At 40.5% G+C, this 24,099-nt stretch overlaps 1 protein-coding gene across 1 annotated transcript in view; it reads right to left on the bottom strand.

Annotated features, from left to right (window-relative positions):
• Positions 1–24,099, bottom strand: part of SLC9A9 (solute carrier family 9 member A9) — a 558,573-nt gene that overhangs the window by 204,614 nt on the left and 329,860 nt on the right. Inside the window, exons 10-11 of the mRNA XM_081234688.1 lie at positions 13,097–13,210; positions 11,401–11,512 (exon numbers count right to left, since the gene is read on the bottom strand). Coding sequence (XP_081090814.1) covers positions 11,401–11,512; positions 13,097–13,210 — 226 coding nt within the window. The remainder of the gene's footprint in view (positions 1–11,400; positions 11,513–13,096; positions 13,211–24,099) is intronic.

Below are 24,099 nucleotides of genomic sequence, written 5' to 3'. Positions count from 1 at the left end.
ACAACCTTGTTATACAGTCCCATTTTCAGTTCAACGTCATTTTATCACATGGAAGCGAAGCCAACAGATTGTTTCAGTGAAAAAGCCTCTGCACTCAAAAATAAATTGAGTTTTTCTGGAAAGTAAGTCTGTGTTAGACAAGCAGAACTTTCTTTCCTTCATCTCTCTTCCTGAACTTGAATCATTTAAACCTAAGGCCACTGAGAAGGAATGCGACATAACTTCAATATATTTTTGCATAGAATGAAGTTTGTTTTTGGACACCTTAGGCAGCCAGGAAGGGTAATTGTAAATAGGATTAGCTCTGTCACAGCTCTGAGTCAATATGCATAGATGCCTCTGTCTTTGGAAGTTTATTTTTACACAGGGAAGGTAGCTGTGGTAGGGAACTGTGGAATAATCCTTGCCACTAGCTGATATCTTCAATGGAGGGTTTCAAGAGAAAGGCTAAGAGAGATCAGAAGAAAGTCAACTTTCTGTGAGCAGTACCCAACTTATGGCCAGCTTGTGTTTCAAAGGTCAACTTATAAGTTTCCTATTTGACCAGTGGTTCTCAACTTGGGTGAGTTTGTCCCCCAGGGAATATTTGGCAATGTCTGAGGACATTTGTGATTGTCCACAACTGGATGGTGGGAGGTGCTAATGTTAATCTAGTGGGTAGAGACCAGGGGTGCTGCTAAATATCCTACCATGTACAAGACAGACCCCACAAAAAGGAATTATCAGTCCCCAAATATCAATAGTTGCTGGTTTGAGAAACCCTAGTTTAGACACTGGATTGCTTTTTCCCATAGGAGCAACGCTAAAAATATTCCTACTGCAGAGGGCTATTTTGGCAAAGATGGCTATCTGTCCACCGGAACCTATTTTTATCATCCATGCTATGCTGCTATAACTGCATAAACTACATTTCCTAGCGTCTCTTGCAGCTAGGAATACAGCTGGTTCTCACCAGAGAAATGAGAGCAGAGGTGATACATGTCATTTCTGGGCCCAGGCTTTTAAGAAAAGCTACCTACTCCAGTCTCTCTTTCCCGTTCCACCGGCCAGTTATAAATCATGATGAATCCCTATAGCAGCAGTTCCCAGACTTCAGCTACATCAGAATTACCTGGAGGACCTGTTCAACCTTAGATTGTTGGGCTCCACCCCCAGAGTGTCTGATTTCAGTTGGTCTGTGGTGGGGCTTGAGGATTTGCATTTCTAACAAGTTTCCAGGTGTTGCTGATACTGCTGGTCTGGGGACCACACTTTTAGAACCCTTGACTTAGGGGATTATGATGCCACAAGATAGAAGGGGCCTGGTGATATCTGAATCACCACCTGGAGGAGGGGCATCTTTCCCCCATCCTCATGTTAATATCAACCCTACCTGTGACTTGAATGAGAGAGGATTTACTACTGTGGTCCAACAACTGAATTTTAGGAGTCTGTGTTCTAGCAGCTTAGCCTATCTAAAGGCTCTCTACATCTACCCAACCTACATCTCTCTCCCTTACATGTCCCTGTAGAATCACAGAATATTTTCTTAACAGATGAGGGAATACGGGCTGGGAAGGATGGCGTAGCCAAGGTTACATAGTAAATGGTATGGCTTGTTATTCAACTGTTTCATTCCCCCCACTGAATATATAATCCATAACAAAGATTTAAAAAAATCATGGTTATCTTAATAATTTGAATTTTTAGGAAAGATGCGAAGAAGAAAATTTTCTTCCCCTTTCCTAGGCAGACGATCAACCTGAGGCAACATTTTGAAAAAGATGTTTTGCCTTTTGCTCTCCCTCCCCAGTTCCTTCTGTGCCTTCTCTCTCTGTGTCTCTGTGTCTCTGTCTCTCTCTCCCTTTCCGCGCATTACTGCCATCTTGCTGCCCTCCCCATCCCAGTCCCAGCCACCCTACTCTAAAATGATCGGTTGGTTTTTGACTCTTCAGTCAAAACTCCCATTTCCGCATGCAGCCAAAATGAGCTTCCTGCCAGGAAGAAAACAATTGGAAGGAAGAAATCTGCTGGGGAAGGAGAGCACACAATTCTCCTGAAGGGCGTGCTTTTTAAAATAGTTAACATGCGTGCTTTCACATTTACTTGTGGAATTTAAAACAGCTCCAGGAAGGTCTAGTGACATTTTTCAGGCACTGAGGGAAGTGGATGGTGAGTGGGACTGAGGATCCTGTAAAGGGAGGGCGAGGCTGTTATTCACAGGCAGGGCACCTCTGGTGTCTCCTTCTGCCCTCAAGTGCGACCACAGGTCTCTAAAAGTTCCTGGTGCTTTTGGAAGAGGGTCAGTGGGAGGCTGGGCGGTGTGGCTGGGACCCAGCCCTACTCATACAGGTTTGGTCTGTCTGTGAAGGATTTGGTTGCCCAAACAGCACTGGAATGTCCCCAGTATATTAGAGCCAGTGCCGATAATTCCTAAATGACGTAATGGCCCTTTTGAAATTTAGCACAAGGCATTTTTAAATGTAACTGCTTCTTGCTCATTTGCACATATAACTTACTAGAGTCAATCCTATTGACTTCTTCTGAACTCTATTCACAGAACCTGAGGGCAGAATTAGAGGGATTTATGCATGGCACAAACAGACTTATTTTTTGAGCTTGGTTCGTGTGTATTGATAGTTTTCTAAGGTTATGTCTACCTAATGCCAAAAACAAGCAAGCAATTAGTAAGCAGATTCAGGCAGAAAACAAGGAAAAACAACGTGGTCCTTTTGTTTGCCTCAGCAGACAGGTTAGCTTGGTTAAAACCATCGGTCAGATATCTGTGATATCTGTGACACTCCTGAGAAACTGAAATGCACACAGAAAGTTCCCAAATTAAATAAGATTATTCATTTTTCTGTATCTAAGACCTTATCCTTGAAACACAGGGAGAGGTGACAAGTGTTCTGGGTTGTCCCCTTTCATTACTCAGTGTCTCTCAGGGGCTAGAGTGTTCTTATTGGTTACTGTCTCTATATAGTGCGGTTGGGTAATCTGCAAGGCCTTGCCACTTTTTCACACTCAATAAATGTTTAAGTAGATAGTGGCATTTTGCATGTGTCAACTTGTCCCAGAGGGGGCTACAGTATATTTTCCTCACAAAAACTGGTATTTTGAGTTTCACTTTGAGTTTACAACATTCCATGTCTTAGTGCCAGGAGTAGGTCACTGCTGCAACTAAAAGTAGAATATCAGCAATTGTCCTTAAATGAAGGGGAGGGGGGTGGAGCCTTGGATCTTGCCTTCCACGGGTATGTCACTAGCACTTAGCATTGGCCTCAGACTAGGTCCTCAGCAGTGATCTGACGGTCAAACCTTACTTAGAATAAAAACCTTAACCTCTGATAGGAGGTTTTTCTGAGAGCAGCTGTGAGTTTATATGAATCCTGTCTCTGTGAAGCACTAACGGCTATCTCCTCTCTGGTGGTTAAAGAAAGTGATGGAAACTCCCAATTGTCGAACGTGGCCTAAGTGGCGGTCCCTGTGCCAGGCATTTTATATACACTTTCTACTCTGGTTTTCAACACTGACCGTCTAACGTAAGTACCATTTTACAGCCACGGGAGCTGAGGTTTAGAGAGAGTTAATCATAGAGCGTCCCATGGCTGAGGCTGCTTCAAAGCCTGAGCCCTTTGCATTTCACCAAAACGGTAGTTCCTATTTAGAAAATATGTGGGGTGCCCAATAGAATCTAATATGCTGCTTAAAAATGCAAGAGCTAATAACTTTTACTGCAAATTTATTTTGGAACTAAGTGAACAATATGCTATTTTGACCTAATCATAGGAGAACACCATGGGGCTGGCTGTAGCTCAAAGCTAGTTCTCAGATGTTCTGAATTTGTCATCATCACATAAACTTTTCTCAGCATTTGAAAATATGAGGACTTAATGGGATCTTCAGTTCATACGGACCTACCGTGCCTGTCTACTTTGTCACAGCAATGCGGCAAGTGGTTACTTGTTATTCAAGATGTGTTTTATCTGACTGTTGGACACACTGGTTAGAACATTTTCGTGACTCATTTCCTGTATAAGCTGGTTAACCCTGTCCCATTTGAAGACCTCAGAAGACCTTCACCAGTCAGCCACCTGCTCACTAATGCCTGCCCCTGGCCACAGTGGGTGTCACGTGAGAGAGGTGGGGACTTGGTAGATGTTCATCTACTCTAATGGAGAAAATGTTCTCAGCCTATGTTCCATTAGCTGGTTAGTGACCTTGTACTGGTAAGGAAGAGATAGTGGCCTAATTAATTGCACAAGATATGCCCAGAGCAGGAAGGAGATATACCACCACGGGAACGGGAGGGAACACTGGACTCTGGGGGAGGGGCTGAGAAGAGGAAGGCTTGGCAAGGAATGCTTGACAGCGTGATGGCGTCATCTGGGCTGTCGCTCTCTGGAAGGATGAACAAAGGAAGAGACAAGGAGAGAAAGGGTCCTATCGGGAATTCCCTGGCGGTCCAGTGGTTAGGACCTGGCGCTTTCACTGCCAAGCCCGGGTTCGATCCTTGGTTGGGGAACTAAGATCCCCGCAAGCCAAGAAAAGAAACAGTCCTGTTGCTTAGAAGGCTCAGTCTCTCAGACAACCCTTGTACATACATTTAAAGAAATCTTTTTCCTGAGCTGAAGTCAAGCCTGATTCTTTTTTTTTTTTTTTTTTGCGGTACGTGGGCCTCTCACTATTGTGGCCTCTCCCGTTGCGGAGCACAGGCTCCGGATGCGCAGGCTCAGCGGCCATGGCTCACGGGTCCAGCCGCTCCACGGCATGTGGGATCTTCCTGGACCGGGGCACGAACCCGTGTCCCCTGCATCGACAGGCGGACTCTCAACCACTGTGCCACCAGGGAAGCCCCAAGCCTGATTCTTGATTCAAATCATTTGGCTCATATAAAAGTCCCAGGGTTTTTAATGAGATCTTAGGTCTTTAACTGGAAATCATAAACATCCATCCAACACAAAGCAAGCAAAGATTTGAAAAATAATTTCAAATCCGAATGCTACTGTTGGGGAAGTGTTAACAATGTTTACGGTTATGAATGCTCAGGGAAGGGTTTTTTAGCCAGAAGTGAGTAGGTGAAAAATATTTTCTTTTATTTCAAAGACAAAAGTCTTTATTTGTTGATCTCTTTCCTTAAATTTATTGTTGCTTAGCTCCCACCTGGGCAAACATGGTCTGAGAGCTGCCTTTGGGGTCAATGCTGGATTCAGAAGTTCCCAGGCTGATAGAACAGGAATGGAGAGTCCTTAAGTGAAATTTTAGTGAAATGTACAATTTTAGTTGCATAGACACTGTTGTAGGTTGTTCATTCATTTGCCTATTCATCCCTCAATTATTTGTGGAAGGTTTAAGTAGTGGGCTGGGTGCTGAGGTACAGAGTGAATGAAACAGATAAGTATTTGGCCTCACAAAGCTCCCTGTCTAGAGGGGCACACAGGCAGGCAAACCAAAAATCATGGTAGAATGTGATGGGTGCTAGGAGAGGAGAAGTATTGGGTGTTATGGAAACAGAGGAGAGGGACATCAACCCAGACTTGAGGAGTTACAAGGTTTCCTACAGGAAGTGATGTCTAAGCCAAGATCTGATGGATAAAAGGTATTAGCTGAGTAAAAGAGTGAGGGGGGTGGGTGGGTGTGGAAAGGGGTCCAGGCAGATGGAGAGCCTGAGTGAACAGGGGAAGAGTTCCACATACTCGAGGAACTGGAGGAGATTCTGTAAATGGGTAAACATTGCTGTGCTGATCAGACGGCAAGGGGAAGGACAAGAAGCAAGACTGGCACCCAAGAGGGTCCAAAGCAAAACAGAATAAGGTGGGAGGGATGGATTGAAGAGAGAGGTTCAGAACAGAAACCACGAATTGTGATTATGTTCTGGGATGCACTTCTCAAACTTTCACATGCATGCGAATTGCCTGGGGATTTGTTAGAAAGCAGATTCGGATTCAGCATTTCTAAAGAGACCCCAAGTGATGTCGTAGCTGCTGGTCCCTGGACCACACTTTTGGGTTTGAAGGATCAACAAAGCATGGAAGTGTCCCTTTTTCATGGTGGCTGGTAGTTATTGTGGGACAGTCCTGGTGGCTTAATAGCGTTCCATTAATCTGGGTGGTCATAGATACAGAGTCCTGTTCCTAGGCACTGCTGAAACAATAACCTTGACTCTTCACTTTCATGAATTCCACTTATGTTTTCTTCCTGGGTATAATTGATAAATCAACTGGGAAGGCCACTTCTTGGTCAAAGCCTCAGACTGGCTCTGACAATGGCCTGATTGGTGGCTCACCAAAAAGACACTGAGAAAGGTCGTCACCTACACCTGGGCAGTGGTCCTTAAGCTGTCCTTCTGTAGAACACTGAGGTTCTATACAGTACTTCCCAGAACTTGAATAGTAATGGCAGACTTTTTACCATTAAGGGGGAAGAAACTGAATGCTAATGGGAAAATTTTCTTAAAGTTTTACTTCCAGGCCTTTCTCTCAGTTCTTTGGTGCCAGTAGCTGTCTGAATGCTAATGAGTGCTGGGGACAATCAAATGAGCAACAAGCAACATTAGCAGCAAAGCCTGGCCACGCTTGGTGCTGTTGTCTTTATGGCTATGTAAACTCATGATCAGGTTTTATATTATATCCATGCACTGAGGTCACATTTCCCTGGTTAAAAACCCTTCCTAGTTTATGCAATAGGACACATCAGGGTTGCAATGTCTCTTCAAAGTGCAACAGAAATGGACAAATTGGAGAATTATGTCCTGTGACCCACCGTTGGGCCCCTTGAACCTGCCCGGGTGCTTCAGGGCCTCCGTTCCATCCGGATCAGCACAGCAGCTCTGCATGGAGCCTCTGAAGCCCAGTAGGCTAAAGTCCCCAGCCACGGTGGTTTCAGGAAGGCTGCGGGGCTCAACTGGGCTTGGTTTTTCCCCTCCTTCAGGCAAGTCCCGGCTCTTATTTAGTTTTAAATTAAATCAAAATTGCGGCACATGGATTTGAATTAAAACAAGAGGTCCGATCTTTGTAATATGCACCACATCAGGAGGAAAGCTAATTTGTGCAAAGCACATCTCCTCCTTTAATTTAAACCACAGAGCTCTGCTTCTCCGGTTTCAAGGCAGCTGAGCCCTGGGCAGGGCAGCTCACACCAGGCACTAACCAGGGCTGTGCTGAGAGGGACAGGAACAGTTTCAGGGGAGCTGAGCGGTCCTCTTAAGCCCTTTGTGCTGGGTGTCACATGATACCGCAGAGCAGTTGTGAACTCCTGGCCTTGAATTTAAAGAAGGTCTGGAAATGTCTCAGGGTAAACTCCCCCAACTGATTCTTAACTGCAACCTAGCTATCAAAAACAGAATTTGCGTTATGAAAAGCTTCTCAAGGCAAATGAGGCAGAGAGACCACACTACGCCTGACCTTGAGACCTCAGTTTAAGGTTCCAAGGCTGCATGTGTGTGGATTACTAGAGTACACAAAACCAGTCGGGTAGGGCCTGTGCTAGGTGAGAAATTCAATCTGGGTCCTGACAGTTGCTTCGCTCAGTTTAACTGGCTCTAGAGGCCAAAGGGGTCGGGGGAGGGGAGGGCACAGGGTGGTGGAAGTGGCAGTAGGGTCATCCATGAACAATGTGTGTTTTGCTCAAAAACACTGCTGTACCCCAGCCGTCTACACAGCTCCACGCTTTGCTGCAGGGCCCACTGCCGGTAGTGTGTGCCCCCCCCGGAGGTAAGCAATAAGCAGCTGGATCCCTCTGCAAACTGTCACCGCCAGGTGCATCCAGATTTGGAAACAGGTCTGATTCCGGTTTTATGGAGCCTGAAAGTTACACATTTTTGGATCCCCTTTAAGAAAAATGATACAAAAACACCTTTCACAAATTTTATATACCATGAGGACACACTGCTAGTGCCCATCCCAGGGTCTTGGAAGGGGGACACGGGGAGCTTAAAACTGAAGCTTCTTTAACTTTACAAGTAAAGCCACTTCTGCTTGAAATACATCACCAGTTCTTTACCTGCCCAGTGCAAAAAGGCATGCACAAGGTGAGGGTAAAGGTGATGGAAAAGGCTTTGTCAAGTAGTAGGTGTAATTGACTAAGACAGAAGTTCTGGTTCTTATTGGTTTGGTCTTTGAACCATCTGTGGTGCATGGGCTTGGCGAACCAAGCTGGGCCCAAAGCCAAGTTCTCTCTCTTAGGCTGCAAGCCACCTTGAGGGCAGGGTTCTCATCTCTGTCTTCGTTCACCCAAATACCTACCAAAGAGAGCCTGTCAGGGAGTGTCTGCTGAATGAGTAGCTGCGTGACTGATTGAGGGATTGTGTAAATAGCTTCACGCTCTCATTTTAGATCTAGAGTCATTGTTGTTTACCTTCTCCAGAGGACTCTGAAAAACATTTTAAGCTATGTAAAGAAAGGCTCCAGCTAAATTTATTAGTGAGGCATGGACAACTAGTTTCCACCAGAGATAGACATAATTAAGAACATTAAACTACATTATAATGCAAATATTCTTTAAGGGGTTTGGCTGTTTCTTCTGGTTTCAGCGGCTGTTGTGCCCACACACCCAGAAAAGGCTAGACAGTGTTATTTGATCTGCTTTTTCACTTCCTCCTCAGGCTTACATTACCTTACGTTGACCTTTTAAATTCTTTACTTCCTGGCAAATATATTTAAAACTTTAGGTCCTGAGTGAGGTATGGCATATCAGAACTCATGCAGAAAATCAAAGCCCAGTCTGAACCATTCTCTTTTGAAGAAAAATACTGCGCTGCACATGGTAAGCTCCACTGGTCCTTCCTACATTCCGAAGGGGGTCAGTGGGTGCAGTGTAGAACCTGAACCTATGGCTGGGAGGGGTGTCACCCACATGTGTGGTTTACTGCGAACATGATCGGTGTCAGGTTTGCATGAGAGACATATTAAGACATGCTGGAGTTGGCCTGGACTAGGAAGGGCATGGTTTTGATTTAACTTTTGTTCTCATGACCTTGAGGGTAAATCTGAAGTTGTGTCAAGATAGATGAGAAGGCTCTAAATTCAAAGTGAAGAGGCCTGGGTTCAAGTCTCAATTTCATCTCTTAATGAGTTGTCAGATCGTGAGCAAGATACTCAAAAACTCTCCACGTCTTTCTCTCTCTCTTTCTTTTTTTTAACCTGCAGGAAGAGACCAATAGCGCCTATCTTATCTTGCCCTGGCTATGAGTCTCAAAACATTACACACAAAAGGTCTTAGAAAGGTATAAAGTGACTTTGGAGTTGAGCATCTATGATTCCATTACATAACCATGTAACATTACAATCTCCTCATTTTAAAGCTAAGAAGACAGCTTTTTAGTGGAAAATCCAATGTTCTTAATGATAGGAACTAGCAGATGGATATTCCCTTGAATTAAACTATTAATGTCAATCCCATTAAAGTGATGGGGTTATTATTTTTCTTCTAGAGGATGAAGATGATCTAGAACAGGGCCAGATAGTAAATATTTTAGGTTTTGTGGGCCATACAATTTCTGTTGCAACAATCACCTCTGCTCTTATAGTACAAAAGGCAGCCACAGACAATATGTAAACAGGAGTATAGCTGTGTTCCAACTTTATTTACAAAATTCCTGTGGGCTAGATTTGGTTCAAAGGCCATAGTTTGCTGACTCCCTGATTTAGGATATCAGAAAGGTATCACCGAATTCTGGGCTTCCTCACATCCCCTGGTCATACACACCATACTGCTGGCCTCAGTTTTTAACGCAGCTCCAATCCAACAGCTAAGCAAACATAGAAGGTGCCAAATCCAGAAAACCACCAAGCCACGAGGTTATTTGGGCAGACACTTCACATCCCAACATGGCTATCTAAACCTTGCACTTCTCTCACAATCTTCTTTGTAAGAAAAAAGCATTGTTTAAAATGTAATCTCCAAGTTTTAAAAATAAACCGCCATTCTCCAGAGTAAAGCCACTGATATTTTGATGGGAAAGAAGGAAAAGTGCTTCCCAACTCCTAGAAATGCTTTGCAAAAATGCAACCCAGTGCCGACTTCTTATTTATGTGATCCAATTTGCCTTTTGCTTTCCCATAATGGAGTCAATCATTACCAAAGTTCATCACTGCTCTAAGTCAAAGATCACCTATCGGTACGAATTATCCTCTGTATGACTCCCTCTCTCACCTCGCTGGCATGTCTGGAAATGTAGAGAAGCACTGTCAGGGGCCTACAGAAGGACATTGTTAAACTCTGGGTCTCCATTTGCCAGTACTTGATTAAATGACTCATTCTCAGCCTGAGAGTCCCCAACCTTTACTGTGTGAAACAGGCTAGGAGGGACCTGAAGGTGAAACAAGCCTTTTATTCCTACTACTACTTCTAAAAATGTGGATTTGGGACACTTGGTTGGGTTTGAGGTGAAGTCTCACAGACCTGGGTTTAGGGATGATTTCATCCTTGGCCAAGTTACTTGACCTCTTTGAGATCCTGAACCTCAGTTTTTCCATATACAAAATGGGTTAATATCTGCTTTATAGGATTGATATATAGTGAGTGGCAAACAGCAGATATTCAATAAATGATAGTTTTTCTCACTCTTTCCATATCTCCCTGAATACCCCAAATTTTGTTTGCTCTATTCTGAAGCAGTTTTGTTTTACTCTCGTGCATCTTCCAATGAACTACCTCTGAGTGTAATATAAGTGCACAAATACATAGAAGGCATGTACGGGGAAAGGTCTCCAAACAAGAAAAGGCTGATGGTAGGAAAATTAATTGAACAGAGAGAAACAGAATCCCCAGAGTAGTTCAGGGTCAGCAAATTCATTTTGTTTATTTTCTTTGGGAAAAAAAGAGCCTTCAGGTATGGTTTGAGAGCAGAGATCCTGTCGATTTCATCCACCTGTGCCTAGAACGGCTCTTGGCATTTGGTGAGAGTGCAATTAATACTTGTTTTCTCAACTAATAACTGATCATACTTAGATATGATTTGCTTTTGTTTTAACCATAAGAAGTTGCTGGAGCTTGGCATTAGGGAAGGAGCAGGGGTTCTAAAGAGAAGGAGCTTTAACACTGAACAAAAATGGTACCATTTACACACTATTTACCTGCAAGTATGCAATTTATGAAATTATTAAATTAGGCAAATTCTCCCGAGTGAAAATTGATCTGAAATAAGTCAGGGGAAAGTCCAATGCCTATTCCAGGCCAGTTTCTGGCAGATACTGAACCTTGAGGCCATTCCAACAAGATTCCCTTTAATTTCATTTCCCTTCTGGAAAAAAAAAAATCCCATTGTTGTTCAGAACTTATGGATATCCACATGGCAGTATGTACAACGGGATAAAGAGAAGTTATGCTTCCCCAGAAGGTCTCTAAGTATCCTCATGGTTTTCCAAGTACTGGGAAATTACGGGAGAAGACATGCACTGACACACAATGTAGTTCACATACCTGAAAACATCATCATGTGCTGAAAGTTCCAGGGGATCTTGTGTTTCCGGCCCAGATTCAGGAGGAAGGAGAGGGGATATATATTGCATGCTCTGGCTACAAAAATTGCTAGCTGTGGATAAGCACAGGGAAACGTTGAGGAAAATGTTCCTGCAATAAGGGTGAGAGTTCTTGAGCTTTAAATATTATGTCCTTAAGCTTCTCTATATTAGGACCCAGAAAACAGGAATAAACATGTCAATACATGTATGTCCAACTTGCTTCCAAAATTCATTTTTCAATGTCAGTTCCTTTCCACAAACAGTAGAGAACTCTGTCTTTTTTGAACATATACTCGGTTTAAAATTGTTAACCCAATATCGTTTCCATCACTGTAAATTTTCTCATCATGTTTATGTTGCTGATAACTGACTCTACACTCAGTTCTGCTGCAAAATGTGAGGCAGAGACCATTCCGAGGTTGTGGCATCGTCCTCTCAAGCAGCACTTTAGAAAGGATAAATGGGCTTCAGCTCATGATTATCATCTTACTTTCCATCAGTTTATACTCTTTAAACCTAGCAAGTTTCACTTATTTTTTTTTCTTTTAGTGGATTTAATTTTGAGAGGAACTGCCTGTCTAAATGTATAATACAACTTCTGCTTTAAGAGGTGTTTCACTAAACTCCAAGCTTTCTAGGTTAAAAATCTATGAAAATATTTGTGGTAGTCATCTCTCCTCTTTTGACTTCTTGGACTCCTTCCCTGATAGCCTGTCTATTCTAGTTTGTCCTCAAATGGGCTGGAGTTATTTGGGAAGAGGGAGCTTCCTTCTAAGATCCAGGTTTTGGATGGAATTTGCAAATTCACTTGACTGCTCAATGAAAAGAGAACAAGAGGTAGGTGCAGGTGCTTAGCTGGACCCTGGCTTCCAGAGAGGAGCTGGTTCTCTTGGCTGTTACGATCATCTGCCTGTGATCCTAGGGGGCATCTGCCCATTTTCCAAGTGGGAACAAGGACAACAGCTGCTGACTGTCCTTTGGGGACATCTGCAGTGGCTCATCATCCTTTCTGATAGACATCCCTTCCTACTGGCAATGCTTATACCCCAGACCTAGAGCTAGAAAAGCCCTCTGCATTAAAACTGAAGTCTAGATTTTACCTGTCCTTTTACTTTCAGGAAAGGGGCTCTCTTATTAAAATAAACTTACATGTGCACAGTGCTTAAGACGTTGAAAGCACATCTATCATGTTAATTTCACTTGATCTTTACTCTATCTTTTTTTCAAAGTCCTCACTGGAAAAAAAGATTTTACCATCTTGCACTAGAAGTATTTCTGAAATTCTAAATCCTGGCTGTCTTATGATACATTCTAATGCAGATTAAATATAAAAAATGGATTGACATACTCTTTATGTAAATGATTCATAATTTGAGTTAAACATATTTTGAATATTCAAAAAACGTCATTTTCTTTTAGTTTTTCCCCCTTACTTCCCTCCGTATTTTCCAAACTTTTTATCCTGAACCATAACATTTAATAAAGGTCCCAATTTCTTAGGATATTTTCCACCCCTAATTAGAATTACTTGTCTGCCTTGAATTTGAGCTTTGCAGTAAACCTGAGGAAATTACTTTAACAATTTAACAGAATAATCACTAAAGGTAGTTTGTTCTCTTTTCTCATCACCCATTGTTCTGTATTTCAAAGGATACAAAGGCTCCAAGTATGAAAAGAGCATTAAAGATATGATTCTGGAACACGAACAGCGCCAGGCCCATGTAACAGAAGATGACGTTCTCAGCCAAGAAGTTCATAAATTCAAACAACTGAAAACAAAACAGAAAACAGAATCCATGAATTATGACTCAGCTTTGACTCCATTCAATTTCTTGTGACTGTATTTGGTGACTGGATGGTCCTCCTGTAACTGGGAAGGCCATCCTTTGGCCTTTTGCTCAGCCTCTGGCGGGATGCAGGGGCCTTGCCTATCCTGCCAGGTCAGCTGACTCTACCCTGGCTCTCTACCCAGTGACAGATGCTGCAGCCGTGTCAACATCCCACCCTCCTTTCCAACTGCAGGGCTGCCAGAGATACCCCAGGGTGAGATTAACTGACATGATCCTCCGTGGAACAATTCCTACTAGGATGAAAGAATAGTCCCTGTTACAGAAACTGGAACTACATGATTTGCTTAACGTGTACCATAGTGAATGATGCAAGAATTGTTTAGCCCCTTTTGCACATCACCCAGTAGATACACGTGAGTTCCCAGACCCTGAAGAGCTAAAAAAAAAAAAAAAAAAAAAAAAAAGCTCTAGCTAAATTACCTTCCTCAGGCAGGCAGGAGGGGCAAACCTGGAAAACTTAGAAACCTGTAGTGAGGATGAATGTCGACTATATTTCAACATTAGAATAATCAGTATATTTCAAACTTCAGACAATGCGACTCATTAAATTGACTGACGTAGGTATATCCATTAAATGTCTACAATCTCTAGCTGGTAAAAAGGAAATGATTAATCCCAGGGGTCAGTTAATTCAGCAAGAACACAACCGATAGACCAAATTCAGTCAGAGGGATAGAGTAATAACATGTAATGCTGAGGGATGCCCCCAAGAGTTATTCTTAGACCATTAACTAAACAATTTACGTTGAACAAGAAAAACATTCTCCAACTTCCAGATTAGAAGTGAAAGGGAAATGTGTCCAAGGGCTACAGCAAAGGCAGATTTAGAAGAGATTTTAGTTTATGATCCAGACTATTTCATTTGGAAGTTCTGAAACTTCTTTCCCAGACCTACATAAATCACCATGTTAGGTAGATGTCTCCAGAGACATTTCTCTTGATTTTTTAAGGACGCATTATTTTTTCATGTAATGTATTTACAGCCCCACAAATAATGCCCAATACCTGTTCACTGACAGCTGACAGAAAGAAAAGCAGAATCTTGTCAGACATATTATTTAAAACCAGTAATAGAAAGAATGGATTTAAAAAAAACACAGCTCTTTTGGTACAGAATGGTCTTTCTGCAGGGGTTAGCGATCGTCAGTTATCCTGAGTACTCATTCTAGGCCAGCCCATCTAAACAAACAGCGTCACTCAAATAACCACAGACAGCTTGAAAATACAGGGGGAGATATAGGAGATGGGGGACACTTTTCTATCTCATTATGTCTTTACTTTTTCAAAAAGTGAGATTTGGCTGCTGTCTTAATCTGCCATAACATGTCAGGCTGCTATAACAAAATACTATAGACTGGGTGCCTTGAACAACAGAAATTTATTTCTCATAGTGCTGGGTCTGGGAAGTCCAAGATCCAGGTGCTGGCTGATTTAGTTCTGGTGAGGGTCCTCTCCCTGGTTTGCAAACAGCAGCCTACTTGCTGTATCCTTACATGGCAGAGAGAAAGAGAAATCTTCTCTCTTGTGTCTCTTTTTCTGAAGGCACTAATTCCATTCATGAGCACTTCACCCTCATGATCTAATTACCTCCCAAAGGCCCCACCTCCAAATGCCATCACACTGGGGATTAGGACTTCAACAAATGAATTTGAAGGGAGTTAAGGGGAGACATTCAGTCCAGAGCAGCTACCCAGTTTTTGACATTAATAATCGCATATCAAGGTTAAATTCATAGGGCTTCTCCTTCTCTGGTCCCCATCGCAAGTGTATTTTACTCTAGAGGGGTCATTTTGCTGACTAGGATCCATTCAGCCTCTTGTTAGTGGTCATACCCCAATTTGCCTCTGGGGTCCACCTCTTTCCCCACACTCAGCCCAGCATGTTTGGTTCAGAAATGTGTGTGATGAATTCAGCAGTTATTAGCTGGAGTTAGGACTTCTGATTGTGAGACACTAAAAAGAAAAGTAAGTTAAGGAAACAAAGGATATGCCTGTATACGTATGAATCCATCGTGTATTAACATACACATATACATATACATATACATATACACATAACTTGCACTCCACTTTACAGACGTTTGACATTCCTATTAAATTTTGTTTTTTAGCATGAACATGTTACTTTCATAGCTTAAAAAACTGAATTAAATTATAACAAAAATTTTAAAGTGGAATAAAATACTTCCCAAATGTTTTCCTTCTTTAGCCTTGCTCAAGCACCAACTCTTCATCTTTTTACTTTCAGGAAGTTATCAAGCATTCTTGTCTATTTCTAATATTTTTCTTATTTTCCTTAAAAATTGTTCTTGAGTGCAGGAAAATACAAACAACAACCAAAAAAAGCACTTATCTTTTTGTGGAACATCTTTTTCAGTGATCTCTTTATTCACAGATCCATAGATTATACAGACAACAAGCATAATGTTACATAAATCTGACCGTATTTTTATATAATTTACTTCAATTAACTCAGTAATATTTCACAAACCTCTTTCCATGGCAATAAATTTCAATCTACTGAACAATTTTTTTTTTTCTTTTTTTGCTGTACGCGGGCCTCTCACTGCTGTGGCCTCTCCCGTTGCGGAGCACAGGCTCCTGACACGCAGGCCCAGCGGCCATGGCTCACGGGCCCAGTCGCTCCGCAGCATGTGGGATCTTCCCGGACCGGGGCACGAACCCGTGTCCCCTGCATCGGCAGGTGGACTCTCAACCACTGCGCCACCAGGGAAGCCCTACTGAACAATTTTTAATGGCAGCACAATATCCCTTTGTATGTTCATACCCAATTTTATTTCACTGTATCTATTATTACCCATTATTAGACATTTGGTTGTTTCAGATTTTCCCCTTATAAACAATGCCGCACGAGCATCTTTATACAAATCTCTCTCCCCAGCTGAGTGATTACTCGTCAGGTGAAATTCCTAGATATGGGCTACTTCTGTCAAAGGATATATATTAAATTTTCTTTTTCAACATACTACCAGTCTACCCTTCAGAAAGATTATACCAATTTACATCTCTAATAATGGTGTAGAGGCTGCCCTTTCCTCACACTCTTGCCAAAATTAATTTTTATCAATTTAAAAAAAACTTTGACAATCTAATAGACTCACTTATTTTAAATTGTAGATGGTTGTTATCATTTTAAAAAAGATTCCCTTCATAGCAAGGCAGCAGCACTGATTAGCACTCCTTTGTCTACTTATATCATGTAACAACATTCCTCTGAATGAATAGGCTTCATAATAACTTCCTTCTCAGGGCACTTAACGAAAATGTGTGGGCAAATTCAACTTTGTGTTTCACATGCAAAAATCTCCTGAAGACATGTTTCAGAAAGAGAATGTACATTAAGGCCAAGCTGACAGAAGCAACCAATTTGACCATTAAACCTTCATTGCCTGAGTCTGGCCCAGAGTAGTCAATTACTGAGGGAATAGATTTACTGGTCAATTTTGGAAAAAAGAAAAAAGAACAAACTCCACCCCCAAACCAATAATAATAATAATAATAAATGTCAAACTAGTTAATTCAGTATTTAATATGAATAACCTTGAATCTACTTCCTTCCCACTCAGGGTCAATGAAAAATAACTTGAGTCAACATTTTATTTATCCAGTACAGTAAGCAACATTTGTTTTATCTCCCTTAATTCACAGTTTGTGAGCCTGTGGAGGGGACCCAGGTTAAAAGTAATATTTGCTTAGCAGAGCTTTTCTTTAGGACAAAAAAGCACGTTTAATAGGGCAGGCAAGACTAGGGAAATATTTAAACTGCATAAGAGGACTATCTGTGTTTAAAAACTCTGAAAGTTCATGGTAACAACTTACATGTTAAATAACTTAATCTGGTCAGCAAACTGTGTTCTCTAAAGACTTATTCGATACTACGTTTTTCAGTAAGTGTTACTTACTGTACTTATTAGAAAGTAAGAAAAAGTCATATCTGTTTTATAAAATATGTTTATTACTAATTCTGATTGACTTTTTCTCCTATTAGTAAAAGAATGAAACAACCATATTACTGTGGTTCATGTACAGAAATATTACAGCAGTTCACTATACCCTGCTTAACTAATACTAATTAAATTCACATGAACTCCTCAATATGGCTTTTATTTGACTTAAAGTTTGTTTCAACATATTGACTTTCATTTACTTGGCCAAGTAATGCATTTTAATTGGGATGTTAAAGAACCTACAAAACTATAATGAAAGTGAAAGGAAAGAAAGAACTAAATATATTCTTTTATTTTCCCCATAATTTTGTGCTGGGATTAATTTTTTGTTTGTTTGTTAATAAAATTTACCCTTATTCCTAACTGGGAGCCTTCTTTAGAGAATATCTCAGATTTCATTTTTTTATACATTATTGGGTATATCTATAACTATTCTGAACAAACTGGAGTACAAGTAAACAATTTTTATTCCTATATTGGGGGATTTGCAAACAAACATTACAATATATTCTATTAAAATTATAAACTTTTGCTCCTGGGATTCTAATATTTGCTTAGTCCCAAGTCCTGAGGAAATCTGTTCAAGGTGAACCCAATAATTCCTGTGGGCTCTACAGGTAGCATAGGACTTGAATTGTGCTGAAGACCTGTGACCTCTACCACCAGGACATAAGGGATCTGAAAGCTTTGTTGCCAGTCAAGGTCATGTTCCCAGAGTGAAGCTTCTCCTTATAAAGCCGAAGATCTATAGTTACAAATAAGTACAAGGGCAATCCTTTGAGATCCTCTTCTAGATTTAGGACACTGTAATAATATCAGTATTACTACTTCTAAAATAGTAATAATGCTAATGGGACTCATTTTTTTAGGACTTAACTTGTGCTAGGGAATGAGTTAAAGGCTTTTGCTTACTTTAGACATTTTTAGCAATTCATGTCATTATGAAAAGAAAACTCATAAATTGATAATATTATTTCTATTTTACAGCTGGGGAAATTGCACTCAACCATAGTAATGCATTTGCCCATGTAAAGCACAATAAAGGGAAGAAATGAGTTGTCCTGAGTTTTGTCCAAGGCCCATGCCACTTCTGCCAGACTAGGCTGCCTCTCCATTAGACAAGATTCAGGTTCAGGGACAGCAAGAAGTTTGTAATAATAGTACTGGTGAATATTTGTAACACATTACAGTCTGCAAAGTATAGTTTCATACATATATACATCCTGTTTGATCATCAGAGCAACTCTTGGTTGGTAGGGAAGATATCTGTGACTCCGACCACATTGTTTTTCAAGTAAAGAAACCCGAAAGGTAAATTTCCTTGTACCCAACTAGTGGATGCAGGGGGTGACTTGAGGTAGGGGATACTTATCTCCCCGCAATGTCTATTACCATCCGCTCACCCAAACCAATTCTTCCAACCCTTTCCCTCCTCTCAAAGTACAAAAAGTAAAAACAAAGGTCTTGCCATGCATTTGTAACTTCAAGACAAATCTCCTTCCCATTCACCCCTTTCCCCTTAGAGAAATTCTGGACTTTTCACTGTGCCTTACATAATGATTGTATATGGTTTTATATATATATTAAGATACATATATATATCTTTATATCTCTCTGTATCTAGGTATCTATGTATCTATCTATGGCCTAAAATAAGACAAACTTCATGCAATGTCTCGGAGGTGGACTCCAAATCCAAGATCAGATTCTTCAAAGTTAGGACAGTACAGGCCCTGAAGTAAAGGAGGTTCGGAGAGCTCTTTTACTGAGCTAACCAAGCTGGTGCAAATGATTTTCAATACTTGATTTGGGTATTTTGAGCATGTCGGCTATCTCCCGCGTGGTATAACATTGATTGCTCTCAAGTAATGTCTTGATTTTGTCACTATCAACTTCAACTGCTCTACCCAACCGTGGAGCATCATCCAGTGAGAAATCTCCAGCGCGAAATTTTGCAAACCACTTTTGACACGTTCAATCAGTCACAGCACCTTCTCCATACACTGCACAAATCTTTTTTTGCATCTCAGTTGTGTTTTTACCTTTCTTGAAATAAGGAAGCATAATATGCTGAAAATGTTGCTATTTTTCTTCCATCTTCAATATTAAAATGGCTACACAAAAATTCACCAATTTTGATGTCTTTTTAAAATGCACGCTGACATGACAGCTGTCACATACAATCTAACAAAATTGTTTCGAATGAAGTTAAAGACAGCGAAGTGCTACTAGAGCCATCTTACCGAAAAAAAAAACAAATGAAACTTTTGGCCAACCCAAAAGTTTGAGAATTGTTTGTTTGAGAATTCTTGCGTTCCCTATGCACTCCTGGCTGCTACCCAGCTCTCTCCCGTCCCCTGCATTTTTCATTGTTTTCTTTTAAACTTAATTTGACTTTTTAAAAACATGAGAATTTCAAAAGCACAGCCTATAAAAACACAACAGAACACATTTTACGAAGATGAATAGGCATCATTAAGTAAGTAAAGCTAATATAGGAAATGAATGTAGTTACAGCTACAAGGAATTGAGCTTCATTAAACTGAATAAATACTATAGCCAGATTTTCTTGAAATCCTTGAGCTTATAACTTAAGGGGAAGGTTATTTTCTATGAATTTGCTAAATTACTTTAGCCAGTAAACACTGATAATGGTGTTCTTATTTCTGGAGGTTTTCCAGTTTTGATTCTTCCTTTTTGGGGGGCTATTAAGGTAAAAGTGTAGAGTTTTGTAAGGTTGCATTTAAGTTAATACACTATTAGGTTAAGAATAACTTCTCAAGTCTGCAACTTCAAAGTTCTTATTATCATGATATTGATCAGGAATATTGGTTCACCAAATAAGACTGTCCTTAGATCTATTTTGATGAATTTAAACACACACACACACACACACATGCACATACACAGGCACACCATGATATAGGAACACAAATTTCAAAGGTAGAGTCACCTTGTGAGGTATATAGTCCAGACATCTAGCCAAAGCTTGATTGCTCCAACACTCTTGTTAATGGTCTCTCCAGCTTATAACTGAACACAGCCAAAGGCAGAAACCTCACCACTTACCAAGGAAGCAAATGGCATTTTTAGACATCTGTAACTGTAAGAAAATCTTTTCTTATGTTGAGCTGAAATTTCGTTCTCTATCACTTTCAACTACTTCTCCTACTTCTACTTCTTTAGCTCATAAAAAAAATAAGTCAAGTAGGGTATCATTTTATTCCATACTGCTTTGCTCTAACAGCAGAAAGGGGATTTCTATCAGAAGTGTTGCAGTTTAGGCAATTTTACAGTGTAGGCAGCAAATGCCACTTTTTTTTTTTTTTTTTTGCGGTACGCGGGCCTCTCACTGTTGTGGTCTTTCCCGTTGCGGAGCACAGGCTCTGGACGCGCAGGCTCAGCAGCCATGGCTCATGGGCCCAGCCGCTCCACGGCATGTGGGATCTTCCCGAACCGGGGCATGAACCCGTGTCCCCTGCATCGGCAGGCGGACTCTCAACCACTGCGCCACCAGGGAAGCCCCAAAGGAAGATTTCTAATGATGTCATTTCTTTAGGTCTCTGAGTTGAATACCAATACCCCAGCCCTTGCCACTGATCTGAGTGACAACCACCCACACCATGGCTGAGGATATATTGCTCCATCCACCATGAGAATATTGTGCTCTTTCTACATGAAGATTTGGCACTGGCAACATACAGTATATGGAGCCCCAAACACTGTGAGCTGTGTTTGACTTCTTCCTGACATCCCATTTCCTTGATGAAAGTGTTACAAACTAAAATGCCTAGGATTAAGGACATTACTCAGTGTTGTTTCATGATCAGCTATTTCACAATGTAATGCATAGAATATCAGGACAAATGCAAAACACTAGAGCCAAACCAGTATTCACTGAGAAAGGCTTTGCCTCAGTATTTCAGATTGAGAAGTCGAAGCATGTGTTTGGAATAACACTTAGTTGTAAAGCTAGCTTGAAAATTTCCAGAGATTCTTTGCTTCATGTTATGTTACGCCTAATAAACACTGTCATTTATGTTAGTGCATCTATCATATTTGAATTCCTTTGATAAACTTTCTGAATTAGATAATTTTGAATAATTTACTGTAATGGTATGACAGTAGCCAGAACTTCTCAGAAAAAACTATTTTACCACCCTTACCCCAACTCCTATTTTTGAGGGAAAGTGATTTGAAGACTAATTCAACTGATTTGCTATCTAACCTGACCAAACTCTTTGTTCAACTTTTCCTTTTGCTTTGAGGTCATCTCTTGTACAATACATGGAGGTAGGTTTTTCACAATTTAGAATGTAAAGAGGTATATATTTTTTCTTATGTATTTCAATATGATTTTAAGTCTGATACAAGTATGTAACACAACTTTATATTATATGTAAATAGTAATATGCAAACTCTTAATTTTTTGTTTTCCAGATGGTTAAAGAGTTCATTGATTTGACTGACAAAGAAAATATCACAACGAAAGGTTAAAAAGCATTTTAATTATGAAGAAGATTTTGAATTCAATTCCTGAACTATGGTGGATTGGATTATGGAAAGGCATTCAATAGAAGGTTTGAGGCTTAGAGTAGAACATTGTGCTAAACCTGATAAGAAATTGGAACATGTGAAAGAGTCTTTATAAATCAGAGAAATCAATGAAAATGAGACAAAAATATATGACAATTGAATAATGCCATGTAATTAGAAAACAGCTGCCAAATGATTTTTATGAAGGCACAAATATCACTAAATCAATAGCTGATGAAAATTAAGTTTGCTTGACTTGTTTCTTTGTAATGGAGAGTTAAAATGTAGTGAATGTAGATTGTCAGTGCTTGTATTGAACTCCAGAAAACTCTTATTTTACACCGATTAACTTTGTTGAGCTTCTTTTCCAGCAAGATTTCTAAAGCCCCCTCCCTGAAGCCTCTTTGTATTGAAGCTCCTGCACACCCTTGACAATATAAGTAAAATGTCAAAATTATGAACGATTACAGTACGTGAATGTATTTCTCTTTGTTTCCAAGGAAGGCAATTCTATTTTCACATAAAAACCAGGCATGCCTAAATCGATTCTGTATGAGAGTTTTAGCTTTGACTTACTTTGGTGGTTTGGAGCTAATTTTATTTTTGTTCCAAACTCTTTGGGGACTTCAGAGTTACCACACAAAGTTCCCTCAGAAAGTTCTCTTGGGCTACATGTGTATTTTTGACGATGTTCAGAATGAGTTTGTATGCAAAACAAATCATATGCAAATACCGAGGGAAAGACTCAGCTGTAGATATGCACTAGAAGATCTTAATCAGTCTCTACTCTCTAGTTTAACCCTCCATTCCTTCTTACCACATACATTTTTAGGCTTAATGAGTCAGTTCCACTTGTTCCAAAGTCTGTTTATCTTTGCTTTAAATTGGTATTTGTAATTGTTAATGTAACTACATAGATTAAGTGTGACTATGAAAGAAAGAGTTGATGTTTTTCAAAACTAAGTTAAATATGTAGAAAAGACTTGGTAAAATTTAGTTGCGTAGAAAATGCTACTAAATTAGTGGTGAGCAGGACAACTATAAAACGTTTAAATACAGAAAACTTCTTAACATATATGCTCTGCCGATGTCTTTAATTCTTGGCTCTGAACTAAAGACACAGAAATAGAAACTGGAAATTCTGGTAGATATATTTTGGGTGTGCTTTGTGCAAGAAAGGCATCCTAGAACCCTAAGATTCAAAGAAAAAGCATTGAATCTTTATCAAAAGATTGGCAAATTAATATGCATTTGTGTAAGTGACGATTAAATGTTGGAGGTATTTGTGTCATTTTAAAATGATTCCTTGCTTTAACTGACTTTTCCATTAATTGACTGATGCTAATTTTGCTTTAGATAAAAGTGGTGCCTGTTTTTCTCTCTTTTAAAACTTTTTTTGTTTCTAATATTTCCATTTGATTATTTTTTTACAACATTTTGTACCTGTTCCAAATTATTAATATTCTTCTTTATCTCTTTAAGGATACTAATTATGCATATTTTAAATTGTTGGCTTGCCGTTTCCAATAGTTTTGCTTCTTGTGGTCTATGTCCAGATTTTGGTCTCTGTTTTAAGTGGTTGTGCTTTTTGGACATTTTGTTATTTTGGCCTGTGAGCCCATATTTTCCTGGGGTCAATCCTGTCTGCCAATGTCATGAGGAAATGTTACGAGGGACACACACTAGAGTTCCTTCAGTGATTTTTAGGAGATGAGCAGGGATGAGCTCCAGGGTGGAGGAAGCCCTCAGCACCATCAAACTTTTGATCACCCTCCAAAACTGAATTGGTTTCACTCCTCTGGCAATTCCTCTGTCAGGGATTCACCCTTAAACCCTTAGAACATAGCAACACTGGGAAGAGGCAGAGTCTCTCTAGGTCATTTTCCATCATCCTGAGGGTTTGGAGGCACAGGAGATGGAGGACAGAGGATGCTCAAAGGCAGGGCACCTGGTCATCCTGCACTTTTATCAACTTCTTCACTGCCCAGATGCTACTTCCAGGGCTACCACAATGGATGCTCTAGGCTATTGCAATGAGGCGGGTGAAGATCACCCCAAAACAATAAGGGCAAGAGGCAAATGCAGAAGTTAAAATCTCTAACTGATCCTCTCTTCGGGCTCCTGCTTTCACTGCTGTGCAGGTGTGGCCATCCTTCTTACCACTTTGACAACCTCTGTCCTCTCCAGGTGTTCTTATAGTTTTTATTACTTGCTTGGTTCCATATTTTCTCTCAATCATGTAGTTTCTCCAGGTTTCACTTGGGAAGAAGGAGCCAGCAGCTGAAGCTAGTTTGCTATCTTGTCA

The sequence above is a fragment of the Mesoplodon bidens genome (genome assembly GCF_964165515.1).
Source record: "Mesoplodon bidens genome assembly, chromosome: 5".
Taxonomy (NCBI): Eukaryota; Metazoa; Chordata; class Mammalia; order Artiodactyla; family Ziphiidae; genus Mesoplodon; species Mesoplodon bidens.
The sequence above is the reverse complement of the archived record's forward strand: the minus strand, read 5'-3'. Positions and strand labels throughout refer to the sequence as shown.